Source organism: Borostomias antarcticus (assembly GCF_949987555.1).
Source record: "Borostomias antarcticus genome assembly, chromosome: 16".
Classification (NCBI taxonomy): domain Eukaryota; kingdom Metazoa; phylum Chordata; class Actinopteri; order Stomiiformes; family Stomiidae; genus Borostomias; species Borostomias antarcticus.
Genome location: NC_140249.1, coordinates 11,030,794 through 11,047,529, shown reverse-complemented (window position 1 = coordinate 11,047,529; position 16,736 = coordinate 11,030,794). Strand labels below are relative to the sequence as shown.

Genomic DNA, 16,736 nt, shown 5'->3' with positions numbered 1-16,736 from the left:
TACAACCTGATCACCCGACGACGCTTCCTCCAGATGGACGTTCTGGAGGGACTCAACGTCCTGGTCACCATCTCCGGTGGGTCCCAGAGTCAACCTTTACCCAACCTGACCGTAACCCAAACACAACCGTTACCCAACCTGACCGTAACCCAAACACAACCTTTACCCAACCTGACCGTAACCCAAACACAACCGTTACCCAACCTGACCGTAACCCAAACACAACCGTTACCCAACCTGACCGTAACCCAAACACAACCGTTACCCAACCTGACCGTAACCCAAACACAACCTTTACCCAACCTGACCGTAACCCAAACACAACCTTTACCCAACCTGACCGTAACCCAAACACAACCTTAATGCAGCTCCAGAACAGTTACTAAGTTTGGACACAAGGGATCTCTTTCATCTTTAATCATCTTTAATCAGCTGATTAAAAAAATGTTTACACAGGACATTGAAGATCGTGTTACTGGCCGCACGGCAATTACACACCAACACACGGAAGTGAGCGGCAACACATAACACACAACCAACACTTGTGCATTTGAGCTTCGACGCATCTGTCTCATCCAAGCTCCCCGGGTCCTGGTCAGGGACAGGACTGAAGAGCATCTGTTCTTCTGCGTGTTTGTCATATTGGGGTTCTACTCAGGGCCGGCCCTGTTCATCTGGAGGCCCTGAGCAGGATATTGGTTTGGGGCCCCTTGGACACCGGCAGAAAAAAGAAAAAATATTTGGATTCTCTCTCTCTCTCTCTCTCAGGGAAGAAGAACAAGCTGAGAGTGTACTACCTGTCTCTCTCTCTCTCTCTCAGGGAAGAAGAACAAGTTGAGAGTGTACTACCTGTCTCTCTCTCTCTCTCTCTCTCAGGGAAGAAGAACAAGTTGAGAGTGTACTACCTGTCTCTCTCTCTCTCTCTCAGGGAAGAAGAACAAGTTGAGAGTGTACTACCTGTCTCTCTCTCTCTCTCTCTCAGGGAAGAAGAACAAGTTGAGAGTGTACTACCTGTCGTGGCTGAGGAACAGGATCCTTCACAACGACCCGGAGGTGGAGAAGAAGCAGGGCTGGGTCACCGTGGGGGAGCTGGAGGGATGCGTGCACTACAAAGTTGGTACGGCACAGCGGGCGTGCACGTGTGTGAGAATGTGGAAATCTGTGTGCGTGTGCATGTGTGTGAGAATGTGGAAGTTTGTGTTTGTGTGTGTGTGAGGGTGTGTGGGAGGATGTGGAAGTGTGTGGAGGGGAGTGTTTGTTTGTGTGTGGGTATGTGTATTAGGGATGGGAATTTCGACTAATTTTAAAACCGAGTAACCTAACCTGATCCTACTCGAGTAACTGATTAGGACTACTCAAAAATAAGATTACTCAAAAAAGCGCATTTAACCCCAGCCCCCTCGGAGGGGAATACGTTTTTTTCCGCCCGTAGCGGTACTTTCATGTCTCGTCCATGCCCTTGCAAATAAACATATTTAAAAGCCGATGTGTGGTTGGATGCATTACTTATCATCAGATTGAATAACCCACAGGTTTTCATGAAGCTATCGGAATCGAAAAACACAGCCTTTTAATGTGGATGCACTGCCCAGCTCATAGCCTATAAGCCTATCGTTAGGCTACACTGAAAACTCTAAGCCTACAATATGCAACCAGACCTCTAATTTACTAATCAAAATTAAGTATTAAACCAAGCCTTTACTGCCAATGCCGGATAACAAGTGAATTAATCTTTAGCGTTATCTAAAAAGCAGAAGAACCGCGGCACTGCCTATTTCCAATTTATTGGACAATAATGGATGTTTCGGCGTCAAGCCTTCATTAGAGAAATGTCCATGCAAAACTAAATAGATTTACTGAACAATAGGCCTATTCATTCAATATTTATTTATAGCAGGCTGGAAAACTATAGGAGTAGGCTATACGCACATGGACCTGTGCTGGTACTCGCTGTCTTTTTCAGCACCACCTCAGGGCTCATTACATGATTAGCCTACCGCAAAATGATTGGAGTGCTGCGTGGAGCCAGAGTACAAAGTCCGCTCACACCACTGCCTACTATGCACAGTATGCAGATAAACAAAACCAGAGACCTGGCAAAATCAGAGACCAGGTACCAGAGTTTAATTGTCAAAACAAAACAAATGAAGTGGCATATATATAGGCTTAAGGCTATACTCACTAGTTCTCTCATAGGCTACTCGCTGTGAAAGTCCGAGGCTCGATCCATAAAATGCTTTAAAGGATTAACATGGTAATTTTCACTTTTTTTGAGTTTGAACGTGCTATTTGCACAATAGGACATTGAAGAAACACAATAAAAACATTAAATATATCAGTTTTGTCGTTTTTGAGAAACTGGAAGCATAACATTTTCAGTCCAATTTGACTCGGGGTAAAAATACTCAGAATTCGTGACGTTTTTCCCTTTGTTGACGTCACCCTAAAGTTTGAAAATCCCGCCTCCACTCCCCTGCACCGCCTCCAACAGAAATCTGTCTGGCTCCCGCACCTGCTGTCTGCGCCTTTTCACCATCTATCCAACATGGTAAGGCAGCTCTGAACCCTTTCTCATCTTGAGAATAATTGAATAGTTGCAGTCTCTTAATTTTATATAATTTGTACGTTTTATAGGCCTAATTGTATTTGTGGTTGTCATACATATTGGGAAGTTTTCACCATGATCTCCGTGTCTGAGTAGCCAACCTAGCTAATGTTAGATAAACGAACCATAACGTTAGCTGTAATTGGCAACAGTTTTTAAAAAGCTGTCTGATCCAGCTAGCTATTTGTCTTTATCCAGCATGTGGACGTTAGCTAGCCTAATGTTTGGAATGTCAGCTAGCTGTGTTAATTATCCTAGCATGCTAACGTTAGCTCTCAATGCATTTGCTTTTGGTAACGTTAGCCCTCCAGTGCAATGGCAGAAACACAGCGCATCATACTGTACTCTTCCCTGGCATAAAATCTACTTGCACCAGGTGCAAACTGTGCTGTAAGGTTTCCGAAGCGATAGCCTACCATAACTGTTGTGAGCGTGCTTTGTTGTATAGGCCAATACAATAGGCAACGTTACGAAGTCAAAGTTGGATATAAGTCAGTTTGTCTCCACAAGAATCTCCCGATTATCTCTCGCTCAAACTTAATTCGATATAATGTAGACTTACTGATAAATAGCCTATTGTTGTAATTTATGCTGTTTTGCATATGCAAAATAACGATGCTATTACTAATCGCTTTTATAATTTGCCCCCTTTTCTTGTAGCCCGATCACTACATTTCCAATACTGGGACTCGGGAGGTCCAGGTCTCTTCAGGGCTCTGGAGGTGTGCAGGTCCTGGAGGACAGGTTGGGACTCGGGAGGTCCAGGTCTCTTCAGGGCTCTGGAGGTGTGCAGGTCCTGGAGGACAGGTTGGGACTCGGGAGGTCCAGGTCTCTTCAGGGCTCTGGAGGTGTGCAGGTCCTGGAGGACAGGTTGGGACTCGGGAGGTCCAGGTCCCGCGCTTCAGGGCTCTGGAGGTGTGCAGGTCCTGGAGGACAGGTTGGGACTCGGGAGGTCCAGGTCCCGCGCTTCAGGGCTCTGGAGGTGTGCAGGTCCTGGAGGACAGGTTGCAGCCAATGTCACCTAATGATATTATAAATATGTTACAACACCCCCGTTTTATGAGAAAGTAGCCTATGTCTTAATTTAATGTCATGTTGTATGCGCAACAATTACCTCGGAAAATAAAGACGTAGTCCAACCCGTGCGGGTTTTTGTCATTTATTTATTCTCACATTGAGATCTTAACTTGATCAAACACACCTGCTGTGTACTGAATCGTTTGTCCTAAGGTCTTGTATTGCAGCGTTGTGATGTGCATATAGAAGCTATTGTGCTAAAATTATGACTACATTTCAGGGTGGGTGGAGGTGAAGATATTAAGTCAAGTTATGATGTTCCTTTCATAATTTACAACTCCAAATAATTGTAATTCTGCAAAACATTCTGAAAGTTGTGTAAGCCTATCATCACTGTGGCATCTGCTCCACATAATGTTGATCATCCCAGCACCTCGATCCGACCCAACTTCAGGAAGCATTGCGCATTTTGGGATTAAACAGCTCCAGTAGCGATATTCTATTATAACCAGAGGGCATTACAATAACATTCAAAACGAGATCTATTGACTGCATGACCTGTTAGTCTCCAGACTCCGGAGTAGGCTATACCCCTTGACCGCTGCGCTCAGGGCCCTCTGTCTCCAAACTCATCGATTATGTTGAATCGCTGCGCTACTCATGCAGTCTGCCACATATTAGTAGGATCAGTAGGCTAGCCTATATGTAGGCTACATCCCCTGCCCCTTTCTGCAAAATGTATTGTGTTGCCTTTGTATGTGAAAAGAGCTATAATGATTTAATTGATCTGACCAATAATCAGTTATTGCAGTGGTATTCCGCTCGATTCCTTACATCACCACAACTGACAGATGTTGAACCCAGAACAGTAACGTTTCAGTGTTCAACTGGCTTTGTTGGACACCTACTAAGATAAATAACGTTAGACTGGTGAACAATGCGGATGCGGTCTAATAGCCCAAGCCTCCAAGCTTGCGTGGCCGGCTGCAGGGTGCTTTTCCTCTGTCGCGGGGGAGACGTGCCGTCGTTATACCTTTATCGTACTTTTCCCAAATAGGCCTAATGCAAATTCGAGGATACGGCCTGTTAGGTAGCGTGTATCTTTATAATGTTTGGGTGTTAATATAATATTTAGGACTTTGTAAATGCCCCTGGTTAGCTGGCTATTTATCTGGCTGTTGCGCGATCTAGCTCTTGTGTTGTCTAGCTCGGAGCGGTGGTAGCTATGGTAACGGGGCACACGCCTGTCAATCATAATGATTCCAGTCGGTCATTTGCTCAGAGAACTGTCAATCAGTTGTTATGAATCACGCCCAGTTTTGAGTGAGTGAACTTTTTGAGTGGCAGATTCAGACCTATAAAAACATATTTTAAAAGAACTTTTATGGATGAATTCTGAAATAGTTAAACACATTTGTTTTGTTGTTGCCTAAAGATATCTGTAAAGTGTTATATTGAATTACCATGTTAATCCTTTAACACTATGCAAAACCACGGTGTAGTTTGATCCGAAAATGCTTAACAGTATGGAAAACCGAACCATGGACAGCTAGCAGTAGCAAGCCCATGGTCTAATTATTGCTAGTTTTCGTGACCACTTAACTTTGCACCCAAGAACTGTGTCCAAGTAAAACAAATATAGCTTTTAAAACGTAACCAGTTAGCTAGCTAGACAGTAGTCAACTAGTAATCAGTCATCACTGCCCCTGACAGCTGGCTGCATTTATTATTTTTACGATTGGTGCACTTTCAGATATTCCGTTTAATAGCCAGGCAGGGGGGTCCCCCGGGATCCCCAGACAGCTGACGAGTCATGCCCTATAATATCTGATCATTGGTTGCCTGAAAGAGCCGCAGTGACTTTGGCAGTGCCTTTCTGAAAAGTTGAGATGGCAATGTTTTCAAAAAGCCGGAGCGCTCGAAAAAAGACTCCGTATTCAGCGCTTTTCTCCAGGCAGCCGCCAACGCTCTATCCTCTTTGGTAACAATTGAAAAAGGGCACAGGCGCTCAGAAATGTGCGCTTTCACGGCCAAACATGCCATATTGTATAGCCTTTAGATTACCGAGTAGTGTTTATTTTCCGACTAGCAGATCGCCTACTCGGGTACTCGAGTACTCGGTTAACCGTGCACATCCCTAATGGGAGGGTGTGTGAGGGTTTGTGGGAGTGTGCGTGTGTGTGTGTGTGTGTGTGTCTGAATAACTATTGTTGAATGTTTTAGTGAAGTATGAGAGGATCAAGTTTCTGGTGATCGCTCTGAAGAACTCAGTGGAGATCTACGCCTGGGCGCCCAAACCCTACCACAAGTTCATGGCCTTCAAGGTGAGACACACACACACACACACACACACACATAGAGTACTCTCACACATGCACGCACACTAGCACACACACTAAAGTTCTGAATTAAAGCCTGAACCCGACGAGGCCCAAAAAAGCCCGTCAGCTACTGTAGGTGAGGTTGAGTCGGGCTCGCGCTGTGCCAAAAAGAGTGATTCTTGTCCTTTTGTTTTGTTAATTTCATAGCCTAACCCTAACCCTCACCCTGACCCTAACCCTGACCCTGACCGTAACCCTGCCTCCTTGAGGAATCAACTGCGCATTTGAAAGCTCTGCGCTCAGCATCAGTGTGCTGGTCAGTTGGTCACTGAGAGCATAAATTCACGTTAGAGTTCAATCTGTCTATGAGAAAAAATACTATAGACAGCGGAGGCAGGGAGAGGGGCGCACACACATACACACACACACACGCACACACACACACACACACGTACGCACACACATATAAATGAGTGTTTCATCGCTCTCCTTTTTCCATCCTTTCTTTCCTTCTCTCAGTCATTCAGTGACCTGCAGCAGCGGCCCCAGCTGGTTGACCTGACAGTGGAGGAGGGTCAGAGGTTAAAGGTCATCTACGGCTCTAGCGTGGGCTTCCATGTCATCGACGTGGACTCTGGGAACCCTTACGACATCTACATCCCCTCCCATGTAAGACCTGATGGACATATCAGGACACATCCTAACCCCCCTGTGTCCTGTGCTCTGGTAGATCCTACCCCCCTGTGTCCTGTGCTCTGGTAGATCCTACCCCCCTGTGTCCTGTGCTCTGGTAGATCCTACCCCCCTGTCATGTGCTCTGTTAGATCCTACCCCCCTGTGTCCTGTGCTCTGGTAGATCCTACCCCCCTGTCCTGTGCTCTGGTAGATCCTACCCCCCTGTGTCCTGTGCTCTGGTAGATCCTACGCCCCCTGTGTCCTGTGCTCTGGTAGATCCTACCCCCCCTGTGTCCTGTGCTCTGTTAGATCCTACCCCCCTGTCCTGTGCTCTGGTAAATCCTACCCCCCTGTCCTGTGCTCTGGTAGATCCTACCCCCCCCTGTTCTGTGCTCTGTTAGATCCAGGGTCAGGTGACGCCCCACGCCATCGTGGTTCTGCCCAGGACGGAGGGCATGGAGATGCTACTGTGCTACGAGGACGAGGGTGTCTACGTCAACACCTACGGACGCATCACCAAGGACGTGGTGCTGCAGTGGGGCGAGATGCCCACCTCTGTTGGTAAGGGGGGGTGTGTGTGAGTATGTGTGTGTGTGTGTGTCTGTGAGTGTGTGTCTGTGTGTGTGTGTGTGTGTGAGAGAGAGAGAGAGAGAGAGAGAGTGTGTGTGAGTATGTGTGTGTGTGTGCGCACGCGTGTGTGTTTGTGTGTGTGTGTGTGTGTGTGAGTTAATCTCCTGGTCCTCTGAGGACAGGTCTGTGTTTGAGACGACATGCAGAGTCTCTATTGGGGTAAATCGATGTCCAAAGTATTGTAAATGAACAGACTATGATTCACAAATATATATTATAATTTGTAAACACAGAACGCAATCTACAAATAGAGTCAGGACAGCCTCAGAAGTGCTCATCTCATCTGGACTGTGTCTACCAAGGACACACTTTCTACAGGACAGCTACCCTGCTGAGTTTGTGTGTGTGTACAGAACAACAGGTCCAATACTGCCCTCCACTGGCTGCCAGCTGTATTACATTGCGGCCTCAGTCATAGGCGAGGGGGAGGCTCAAAGTGGTTTATTTTGTCATATGTACAGTACCACAGTACCATGATGGCCTCTGTGTGTCTCCCCAGCCTACATCCACTCCAGCCAGATCATGGGCTGGGGTGAGAAGTATGTACAGTACCACAGTACCATGATGGCCTCTGTGTGTGTCCCCAGCCTACATCCACTCCAGCCAGATCATGGGCTGGGGGGAGAAGGCCATCGAGATACGCTCCGTAGAGACTGGCCATCTGGACGGGGTCTTCATGCACAAGAGAGCCCAGAGACTCAAGTTCCTCTGTGAGAGAAACGACAAGGTACACACATATTACACACATGCATGCATGCACACACACACACACACACACACACAGACACACACACAGACACACACACACATACTTGCCAAACCTTCCAATTTTCCCAGGAGGTGTGAAAGAAGGTGGAATGTCATTCTGACCATTAAACAGCAGAAGAGATGAAAAGGGGGAATTTAACCGTTGACGACATGAGAGAAATTGATCTAAAGCCGCATTTTAAGTCGGCTACTTATGAATATCCGTGAATCGTTGTGTCGTCGTGTATCCTCAGGCAAGTCAACCAATCAACACTGTGATACATATACAGTAATGACGCACTAGAAATTTAAAAGGAGGTAATGTTACGAGCCAGGTGTCTCAAATGCAGTGTACTTATTATTTTGTTTTGATTCTGATTTTCATTCTTTAAAAGTCTCCAGAATGCAGGAAACAAAGTCTCTGTAACTCTATTTTTGTCTGGGGGGGTGGGGGGACTTCCAAACTCCCTGCTTTAGTTTTGAAATCCTTCCTCTTTCTGAGGTCCCCAGGTTGGCAAGTACAGTATGCACACACATGCCAGTAGTTGTACTGCACACACATACCTGTAGTTGTAGCAAAGCTAGCCATTGTTAGCAATAACAGGTGATAACAACGCACTATGCGCTACTTTCCACGGGGCGGCTGTAGCTCAGTTGGTAGAGCGGGTCGTTCAGTGATCGAAGGGTCAGTGGTTCGAATCCCAGCTCCGACTGTCCACATGTCGAAGTGTCCTTGAGCAAGACACCTAACCCCAAATTGCTCCCAATTAGCAGGTTAGCACCTTGCATGGCAGCTACCGCCATTGGTGTGTTATGGGTGAATGAGAGGCCATTGTAAAGCGCTTTGAGTGCCGCTAAGGTGGAAAAGCGCTATATAAGTGCAGTATTACCATTCCACAAACAAACACTGTAGTAACATTGTCCATTGATAGACATTGTACGACTGATTTAACGAGACACAAATAAGACAGAAGCGCTAGTAAAGTCTTACTACAGACTTCACTTATTGTTGAGGTGTGGAGCAGCCATCTTGATTTTGAGTTTGGAGGTGACGTCAGGGTAGATTATTTTCCCTGAGTTAACATGCCGGAAATCCATGTTCAGGTGACATTTTTGATGACGAACTGGGAAATCAGAGACAAGAACGCAGCATCTCTCTCTCTTCAGATGGACAGTATGTGTGTATATTTATGTGTGTGTGTGTGTGTGTGTGTGTGTCTCATCCTCCCTCTCTATCTCTCCAGGTGTTCTTTGCGTCGGTTCGGTCGGGTGGAAGCAGCCAGGTCTTCTTCATGACCCTCAACAGGAACTCCATGATGAACTGGTGAAGGCCCCTCCCACTGCCTCCCCGTTGGCCCCATTGGTCAGCCCCTGTGTTCCATCCGAGACGGAGGCTCATCTTGACCCATCGGATCCGCCGAGGGCTGAACTGTGCGCTGGAGAGACTGTTGAAATACTACGGAAGACGTTAAAGACCTAAAGGAGAGCGTCTCTGGTGGCCCTGGTAACCCCACGGATGTGGCTGGTGGCCCTGGTAACTCCACAGTTGTGGCTGGTGACCCTGGTAACCCCACGGTTGTGGCTGGTGGCCCTGGTAGCTCTATGGTTAGCGTTAGCGGTACCTGGATGACAGGAGCCTGGGGCGGACCCACTTCAGCTCCTTAGAACATACAGCAGAACTGTAGAACCACTAGACCTGGACCACACAACCCCAACCCCCTCCTCTCTCTCCCTCTCTCTCTCTCTCTCTCTCTCTCTCTCTCTCTCTTTCTCTCTCTCTCTCTCTCTCTCTCTATTTCCCCTTCCCCTGGGGAGGCTGGTTGTCATATGTCCCTCATCCCCTCCTCTTGAGTGGTCTCTGGATGACATGAATAGTTGGGTGTGGTGTGTAACAGTCGGGGTCCAGTCTGGTGCAACATGCTCCAGAGAGGAGATGTTCTACTGGAATAGACCGCTGTCCAGTTTGGTGTAAAACTGTATGCAAACGCCTGCATCCCTTTACAATCACTTATCTCTAGACCTGAACCACACAACCCCCCCCCCACCCCTCTCTTTCTCTCTCTGTCTCTCTCTCTCTCTCTCTCTCCTCCACTCCTCCTCTCATCCCTCTTTTCACTCATGAATCTTTAAATTCTGAAGGTGCTGCATCAGATATACTGTAATATTAAATGAACATGACTGCGTTGTTCTGTTTGTTAGACATGTTTTCTTTAGATCTTTCTGCGTAACAGGATCTTGAGTCATTTCAAGGTCTGAAGCTTGCTGATGTGGACAGGACATCTGAATCAGGACTTCCTGTCTGTGTGTATGACTCTCTGTCTGTGTGTATGACTTCCTGCTGAAAAACCAGAAGAAGGGAGAAAAAAAAGATTCCATCATGAATCAAATTTGAATCAAATCAAATGTGAAAGAAATTAGAGAATCATTTGGAAAAAAACATTGTCTTTTTATGTAAAGAATCATTGAATGAGTCAGTGTTCTCAAATGTGATTTGATTCTTTTTCTGACTTGGCTCCTTACTGTTTGTACAGTGCCTAGCATGAGGTAAGCAAAAATGAACATGAGGCCAACTGATTATTATTGTTTACTTTTAATTAACGTTTGTGTTGAGTTATGGCTTTATAGTTTATATATAACACATTAATGACGTGAAGTTAACATTAATTGGTTTGAACTTTATAAAATACTTGATGAACCTCAAACAAATCAGTCTTGTTGTAAACATTGATACATTCAGATGATCATCTCACAATATCCATCTGGTGAACTGCAACTACCAGAATGCAATGCAGACACAAGACCACTGTGGTTAAGTCAGTCAGTGAAGAATATATTTAACCCTAACCCAAAAACCACTACCATCATAGAGTGAATGATTTCATTCATTTGCCTAAACAAGTTATTTTCTTAAAGTAGATACAATCATTTCACAATTGTCAACCATGAACCGCTAATGTTTGAGTTGACTACAGATTCTGGTTTTTGATATTTCTACACTTCCCACTAGTTTTACTGGTGTATACTGTATGGTACAAGTTCTGTTCCTTCATTTACTCGCTGTTAGGGTTACCTTAACTCTAACCCTAACCCTATACTCACTGTTGGGTCACTCTAACCCTAACCCTATACTCACTGTTGGGTCACTCTAACCCTAACCCTATACTCACTGTCAGGGTCACTAACCCTAACCCTTTACTCACTGTCAGGGTCACTCTAACCCTGACCCTATACTCACTGTCAGGGTCACTCTAACCCTAACCCTATACTCACTGGTAGGGTCACTAACCCTTACCCTACACTGTAAGAAATAAATCCGTATAATAACTACTGGCAGCTCATTAGCAGAACTTTGTCACGAATTTTACTGTTAATTAACAGTGTGTCCACAGAAAATAACAGAACATTTTATGTTATTTAATGGTGTATTTATAGTAAAATAACATTTACAGTTATTTAATGGTGTATTTATAGTGAAAAACAGGACATTTTCTGTTATTTAAAGCTCAATGAGATAACTTTTGTATGGTTCATTATTCACCTTTGCTATTAGTTTATGAATTGGCCTTAGCAAGACCCCAAAAATAATTTTCATGACATGAGACTGCATAAGACCCTGTGAATATATTATTTGAGAATTTCGGTGTACTGGCTAGTACACTGGCGGAAAATATTGTGGTGGAAACAGAAGTGACACGTTTTGCGTATCACAATATCAGGAAGACAACAAACACTTCGCCCCGCGAAACAAAGTCTACATGCACCTATTCTACTCAATATTCACCTGTTCTATTAATACATCCATGATATGCACATAAAATAAATTAGACTGGTATTTACCTGCATTGAAGCCATCCTTCTAGAAAGTAGCTCCAATCTTCCAATTCAGTTTGCGCCACGGGCGTTTGTTATTATTTTTTCCCCATTACAGCGAGTGAGCGGGGGATTGTGGGAAGTGTGGTTCTTAAAACGCAGTGCTGATTTTATCCCGACCAGAAGGGCTGCCAAAGGGCCTAGATATCTCATGTAGCTTTAATGGTGTATTTATAGTGAAATAACCAGACATTTTCTGCCATTTAATAGTGTATTTATGGTGAAATAACCTGACAATCTGTCATATAATAGTGTATTTATAGTGAAAAAAAGAACATTATCTGTTATTTAATGGTGGATCTGTAGTGAAATAACAGGATATTTTCTGTAATTTCATGGTTGTATTTATAGTGAAAAAACATTATCTGTTATTTAATAGTTTATTTAAAGTTAATAAAATGGTCAATATCCATTATTTATTACAAAAACCAGAAAACTTACTGGCAGCTCATTACCTGGACTTTGTCACGTAATAAAAAAATTGAATTTCTCTGTTAATTTATGGTTTAGCTACTGTAAAATAAAAAAACGTCTAGATCTTTCACAATTCTGTAATAATACTGAACTAAAATAAGAAGTACAAAAAGAAACGTTTGTAGCTCTATATTGTTACAGGTTTGCTAATTCATTACTCTCTCAAGGTGCAGTAGGCGGTTTGGCTCTGAAGCATCTTTTGTAATAATTTCTTGCAATTCTCAATACATCCCGACAGTAATCAATAAATAAATTGCTCTGTCACTGCGCTGTAATAAGTGAGTCCAATCATTTCAAGTTAGGCTTATCTGCCTGAGTGTCATTTGAGGGGCAGAGATTTTGTTGGTAGCATTTTTCAAATCTTTGTAACAGGAAATCACAAACCGCCTACACAAACCACCTACTGCACCTTTACAATTACAACACACATAAACAAAGACAATTAGTTTGCAAGGGGAAAAAGGTTTTACAGAGGGGCAGGGATGGGAGGATTTGCTTCTTATCTGCAGGTACGATGAAGGCTGTAAAAGATAGAAAAATATATTATCAAGCAAGTAAAAGTAGGAAAATACACAAGAGTGCAGAGCATGCGAGGACATAACATATTTTATCATGTTATATGTCTGTGTGTGTGTGTGTGTGTGTGTGTATGGGGTGTGATTCGTGCCAGCGTAACAAACACTCAGTGCTTTCGTCGCCTGCATTGCGTGTATAAAGGTACTTTGGCGAGCTGATTAATAGGCGTGCATATAAGCACGCGTTACGAGTCGCTCGCATTCTCAGAGGGTGACGTGTAAAAAGTGCCGTGCCACTTTTGCGCACATGCATCCCTACTAACACACGCAGGTTTGCTCAAACGTTCTACATACGGCCGCTATAGGTGACGATTCGTCTGCGCCGCGTGCGGAAATTACGCGGCCATTTACGGAAACGCGAGATCTGCCGTTTAGTAGACGCTACGTAAGAACGACACGTCATTCAGAAGTTGCGGCCGCGTGCAAAGAACGCACGTGATCACGTGGGCAGGAACCTCCGTTATAAACTCACTTGGCTGACACTAGTTTTACAGGTATTTATATGACTTGGTCTGCACGTCTTTTTCGCACGGTGCAAATACGGTGCGGCCGCGTGCAAAAAACGTGGGCAGGAACTTCCGTAATAAACTCACTTGGCTGACACTAGATTTACAGGTATTTATATGACTTGGTCTGCACGTCTTTTTCGCACGGTGCAAAAATGGTCACTTACTGACCACTGGCTATATTTAGCATTTGCAGTACCACTGGCTATATTTAGCATTTACCAGTACAAAAACGAATTAATGCTATATGGGGATATAGCAGCAAGCATTATGATACAAACCAATATAAGACTGAACACCATTAACAGTTTAGAACATTTTATTACACAAAGTACATTACAAATTAAAAGTATACATATTTACAAGGATGAGGTTTACGGTCTGTCACATTACGCATAGCCAGAAAAGCAAAAAAAAGCATGTACAAGCTCTGGCTAGCAACCCATTATCTGACAATTGCAAAAGTTCTAAAAACAAAAATGAAACAGTGCGCATTCTGTGGCAGGCAGACCGGGAACAGACCGTTGTATCCCACAAAAAAAAAGGTTAAAATTTACAAAAACTATTTACAAAAAAGGCATCCATCCTTGCAGGCTGGAAAGGCAGGTTTAGGGAGACGGGCTGGGGGTCACCCACATCTGAATCGAGGGTCTGGGCAGAAGAGGTCATCCTCATCTGAATACTCCACTGTGGTCAGGGCTGGAGCTGCGGTCAGGGGCTGGGCTGGGGAGGTCAGCTGGGCTGGAGCAGATGCCTAAGGACATAATGAAATGGCTGTAAAAGCAAGTCGCATACGTTCATTGGAAGCGTGCCATGTCACTGGATACGAGAAAATTAACTGCCTGACATCACATACCTTTTTAAATCGAGCAGGGGCATGTTTCAGCATCTCCTGCAGCTGGGCAGACACCTCCGTCACAGTGTTGCTTGGCTTACAGGCCATAACTGCACCTTTTAACCAAAAAGGGAATGGTTTCAATGCACATGGCATGAAGCTCAGATATCGTGTCTGCAAAACATAAAGACAATCATTTACTTTTACATTTCCTTAACACTTCCCTGCAAAAATAAGGAACAAAGTTCTGCCCTGAAGTTACTCACCATCTTCCTTTGATGATCCTTGTCCTTCAGCTGCTCCTCCAAGACCAGCAGCTCCTCCTCCGTTTTAGCAGGGTGCAGGTCATCCAGTACTGCTCCCCGATAGCTGTCTGCAGACTCGCCGGACAGTCTCTGCTCCAGCCTCTGCTCCAGTCTCATCATTGTCTGTGCCATCTCCCTCAGACTCTGCATGACGCTGGAGAACTGCTGACACATCATCCTCTGGAAGTCTGGATATTAAACACAGATGTGGCTATAAGTAATTGTACGGTCCCATAATGGATATTCAGCTCAAAGTATATCCCTACATGCAGCATGAAGTAGTTCACAAAATTCAGCATACCAGCATCTGCAGAGCTTGATGGCAACACTGCTGGAGCTGTTGGTCTCACAGGCGATGGCATCAGAGAACTACCTGAAAACCAGAGGATAAAGGGATGAGCAGGAAACTATGGTGCTGGCGGTGTAGTGATTCTGGCATAAGGGGAAGAATCAACTCGACATGAGACATGTCAGACCCTGACCTGGTCTGGCCGGGGTGCTAATCGCTGATGCATGCTGCTCGTGCCTGGACGTCTGAAGGGCTGAAGGGCCTGGGCTCACAGCGCCTTGGCTCAAAGGACCCGGGACGAACATCTACTGCCGAGTAGTGAGATGTGAGATGAGTGAATTAGTGAACTGAGTACATGAGTCTTCCGAAAGTCCTGAGTTAACTAAGTGTGCAAATATGCATAGACATTTCACCAACACAAACATGCATGGATACCTGCATTGATAACTGGCAGAGCAGGCCTTCCGGCTCTGGCACCTGGCATAGCTGGTCTGGTCTGAGTTCTGCCGACCGGCTGCCTGGGCACTGGAACATATAGTAGAGGTAAATTAGCTCAGATTAGTCAACTCAAGTAGTACTCTTTTGGGACTGTTGAATGCACTTTATTATATTACCTTCGTCACTGGAGTCATAGCGTGTGTTGCGCTGTCTCTTCCTTGTGTCTTGGGAGTTAATCCATTGATGACTGCTGCTCAAACACCTTCGCCAAGGCACTGGCTACTTCATAATGCTCTGTGTGTTCCTCAGCAGACAGAGGTTGTCATGGCTCCTCTTGATGTGCTTGTGGAGGTAGATCTGGGAGGTATAGGAGAATGGGCACTCAGAGCAGGAGAACACCCAAGTCTTGCACAACTCTAACATCACAGCTAGGAGAGCGAATGAGAGAGACCATTAAAAAGGATTATCTCACCTGTAGTACAAGTTCAAATATAGAGTGATTATACGTCATTGTAAATGAGAGCTTACTCTCAATTGATTCACGAGGTTAAATAAAGATTGAATGAATATGTAGCTAGTGGGGGGTTACAACCACACAACTGTGGAGAGAGAATGAGACACTTGGTTCCCTCCTCTACTGGTGTTCATGGCCATGGCCACACACCTGGAATACTCCAACCCTGATTTAAAGGCATAAAAGTGGGGAACACATTCTTGAGACAGTTCCTAAAACTGGAGGGGAAAAAAACGGGAAAATGATCTTCCCTCTCCTCATCACTCACTTCTGCATGGGGCTGAGCTCTACCCTGTCAGCAGTGGCAATACATGGGATAGCGGCTCAGCACACAGGAGAACTGCACAGAGAGGAAGGAGGAGAGAGAAAACCAACAACAAAAAAGGCAAGAAGGGTTAATAACTGAGCGAATCTTGCAAGTTTGCACTACAGGGAAGCAATTGCTCAATTTCCCTGATATTGTGGCGTCACTGGCGTCAGTGATGCGTCTTATGAATCTCACATGTCTACCGCTAACATTAACTCAATATCAATATTCCCTTTTGTTTATCCCGTCTATGGAAACGTATGTGCATTTGTACTTACGTGTGCCTTTATTGATGATCAGGTGTTTCTCCACCTAAGGGCTGGCCAGACAGAACCATCAGAGACCATTGGGCTGAGCTGAGGAGAGAGCGACATGTTAGAGTGTATGTGTGCATATGTATATGGTGCTCTTCTGTTAATACTCATGAGGGCATTCAACTGAACAAGACTCACAGAGCCTGTGGTGCTGTCCCAGGACTGCCCCTGGCCACGCCTGTCCCCGTCTTAGCGCCTCTATTAGTAGTCCACATCATGAGTACCTATTATGCAAAATTTGGATTTGTATGTGAGTGAAAACGTAGTACACAATTCTTTACCCGTTTGACAGAATGAGCAACCATTTCAACAGT

General features: G+C 44.9%; 1 protein-coding gene across 1 annotated transcript in view; it reads left to right on the top strand.

Annotated features, from left to right (window-relative positions):
* The window catches only part of tnika (TRAF2 and NCK interacting kinase a), a gene marked incomplete at its 5' end in the record, with an annotated part of 68,820 nt that extends 59,468 nt beyond the window's left edge, over nucleotides 1-9,352 (top strand). The window contains 7 exons of the mRNA XM_084451184.1: nucleotides 1-76; nucleotides 983-1,117; nucleotides 5,846-5,946; nucleotides 6,463-6,612; nucleotides 7,020-7,179; nucleotides 7,836-7,975; nucleotides 9,240-9,352. The exon at nucleotides 1-76 is cut by the window's left edge and continues 68 nt beyond it. Coding sequence (XP_084307310.1) covers nucleotides 1-76; nucleotides 983-1,117; nucleotides 5,846-5,946; nucleotides 6,463-6,612; nucleotides 7,020-7,179; nucleotides 7,836-7,975; nucleotides 9,240-9,323 — 846 coding nt within the window. The 3' untranslated portion in view covers nucleotides 9,324-9,352. The remainder of the gene's footprint in view (nucleotides 77-982; nucleotides 1,118-5,845; nucleotides 5,947-6,462; nucleotides 6,613-7,019; nucleotides 7,180-7,835; nucleotides 7,976-9,239) is intronic.
* Nucleotides 9,353-16,736: the final 7,384 nt, after the last annotated feature.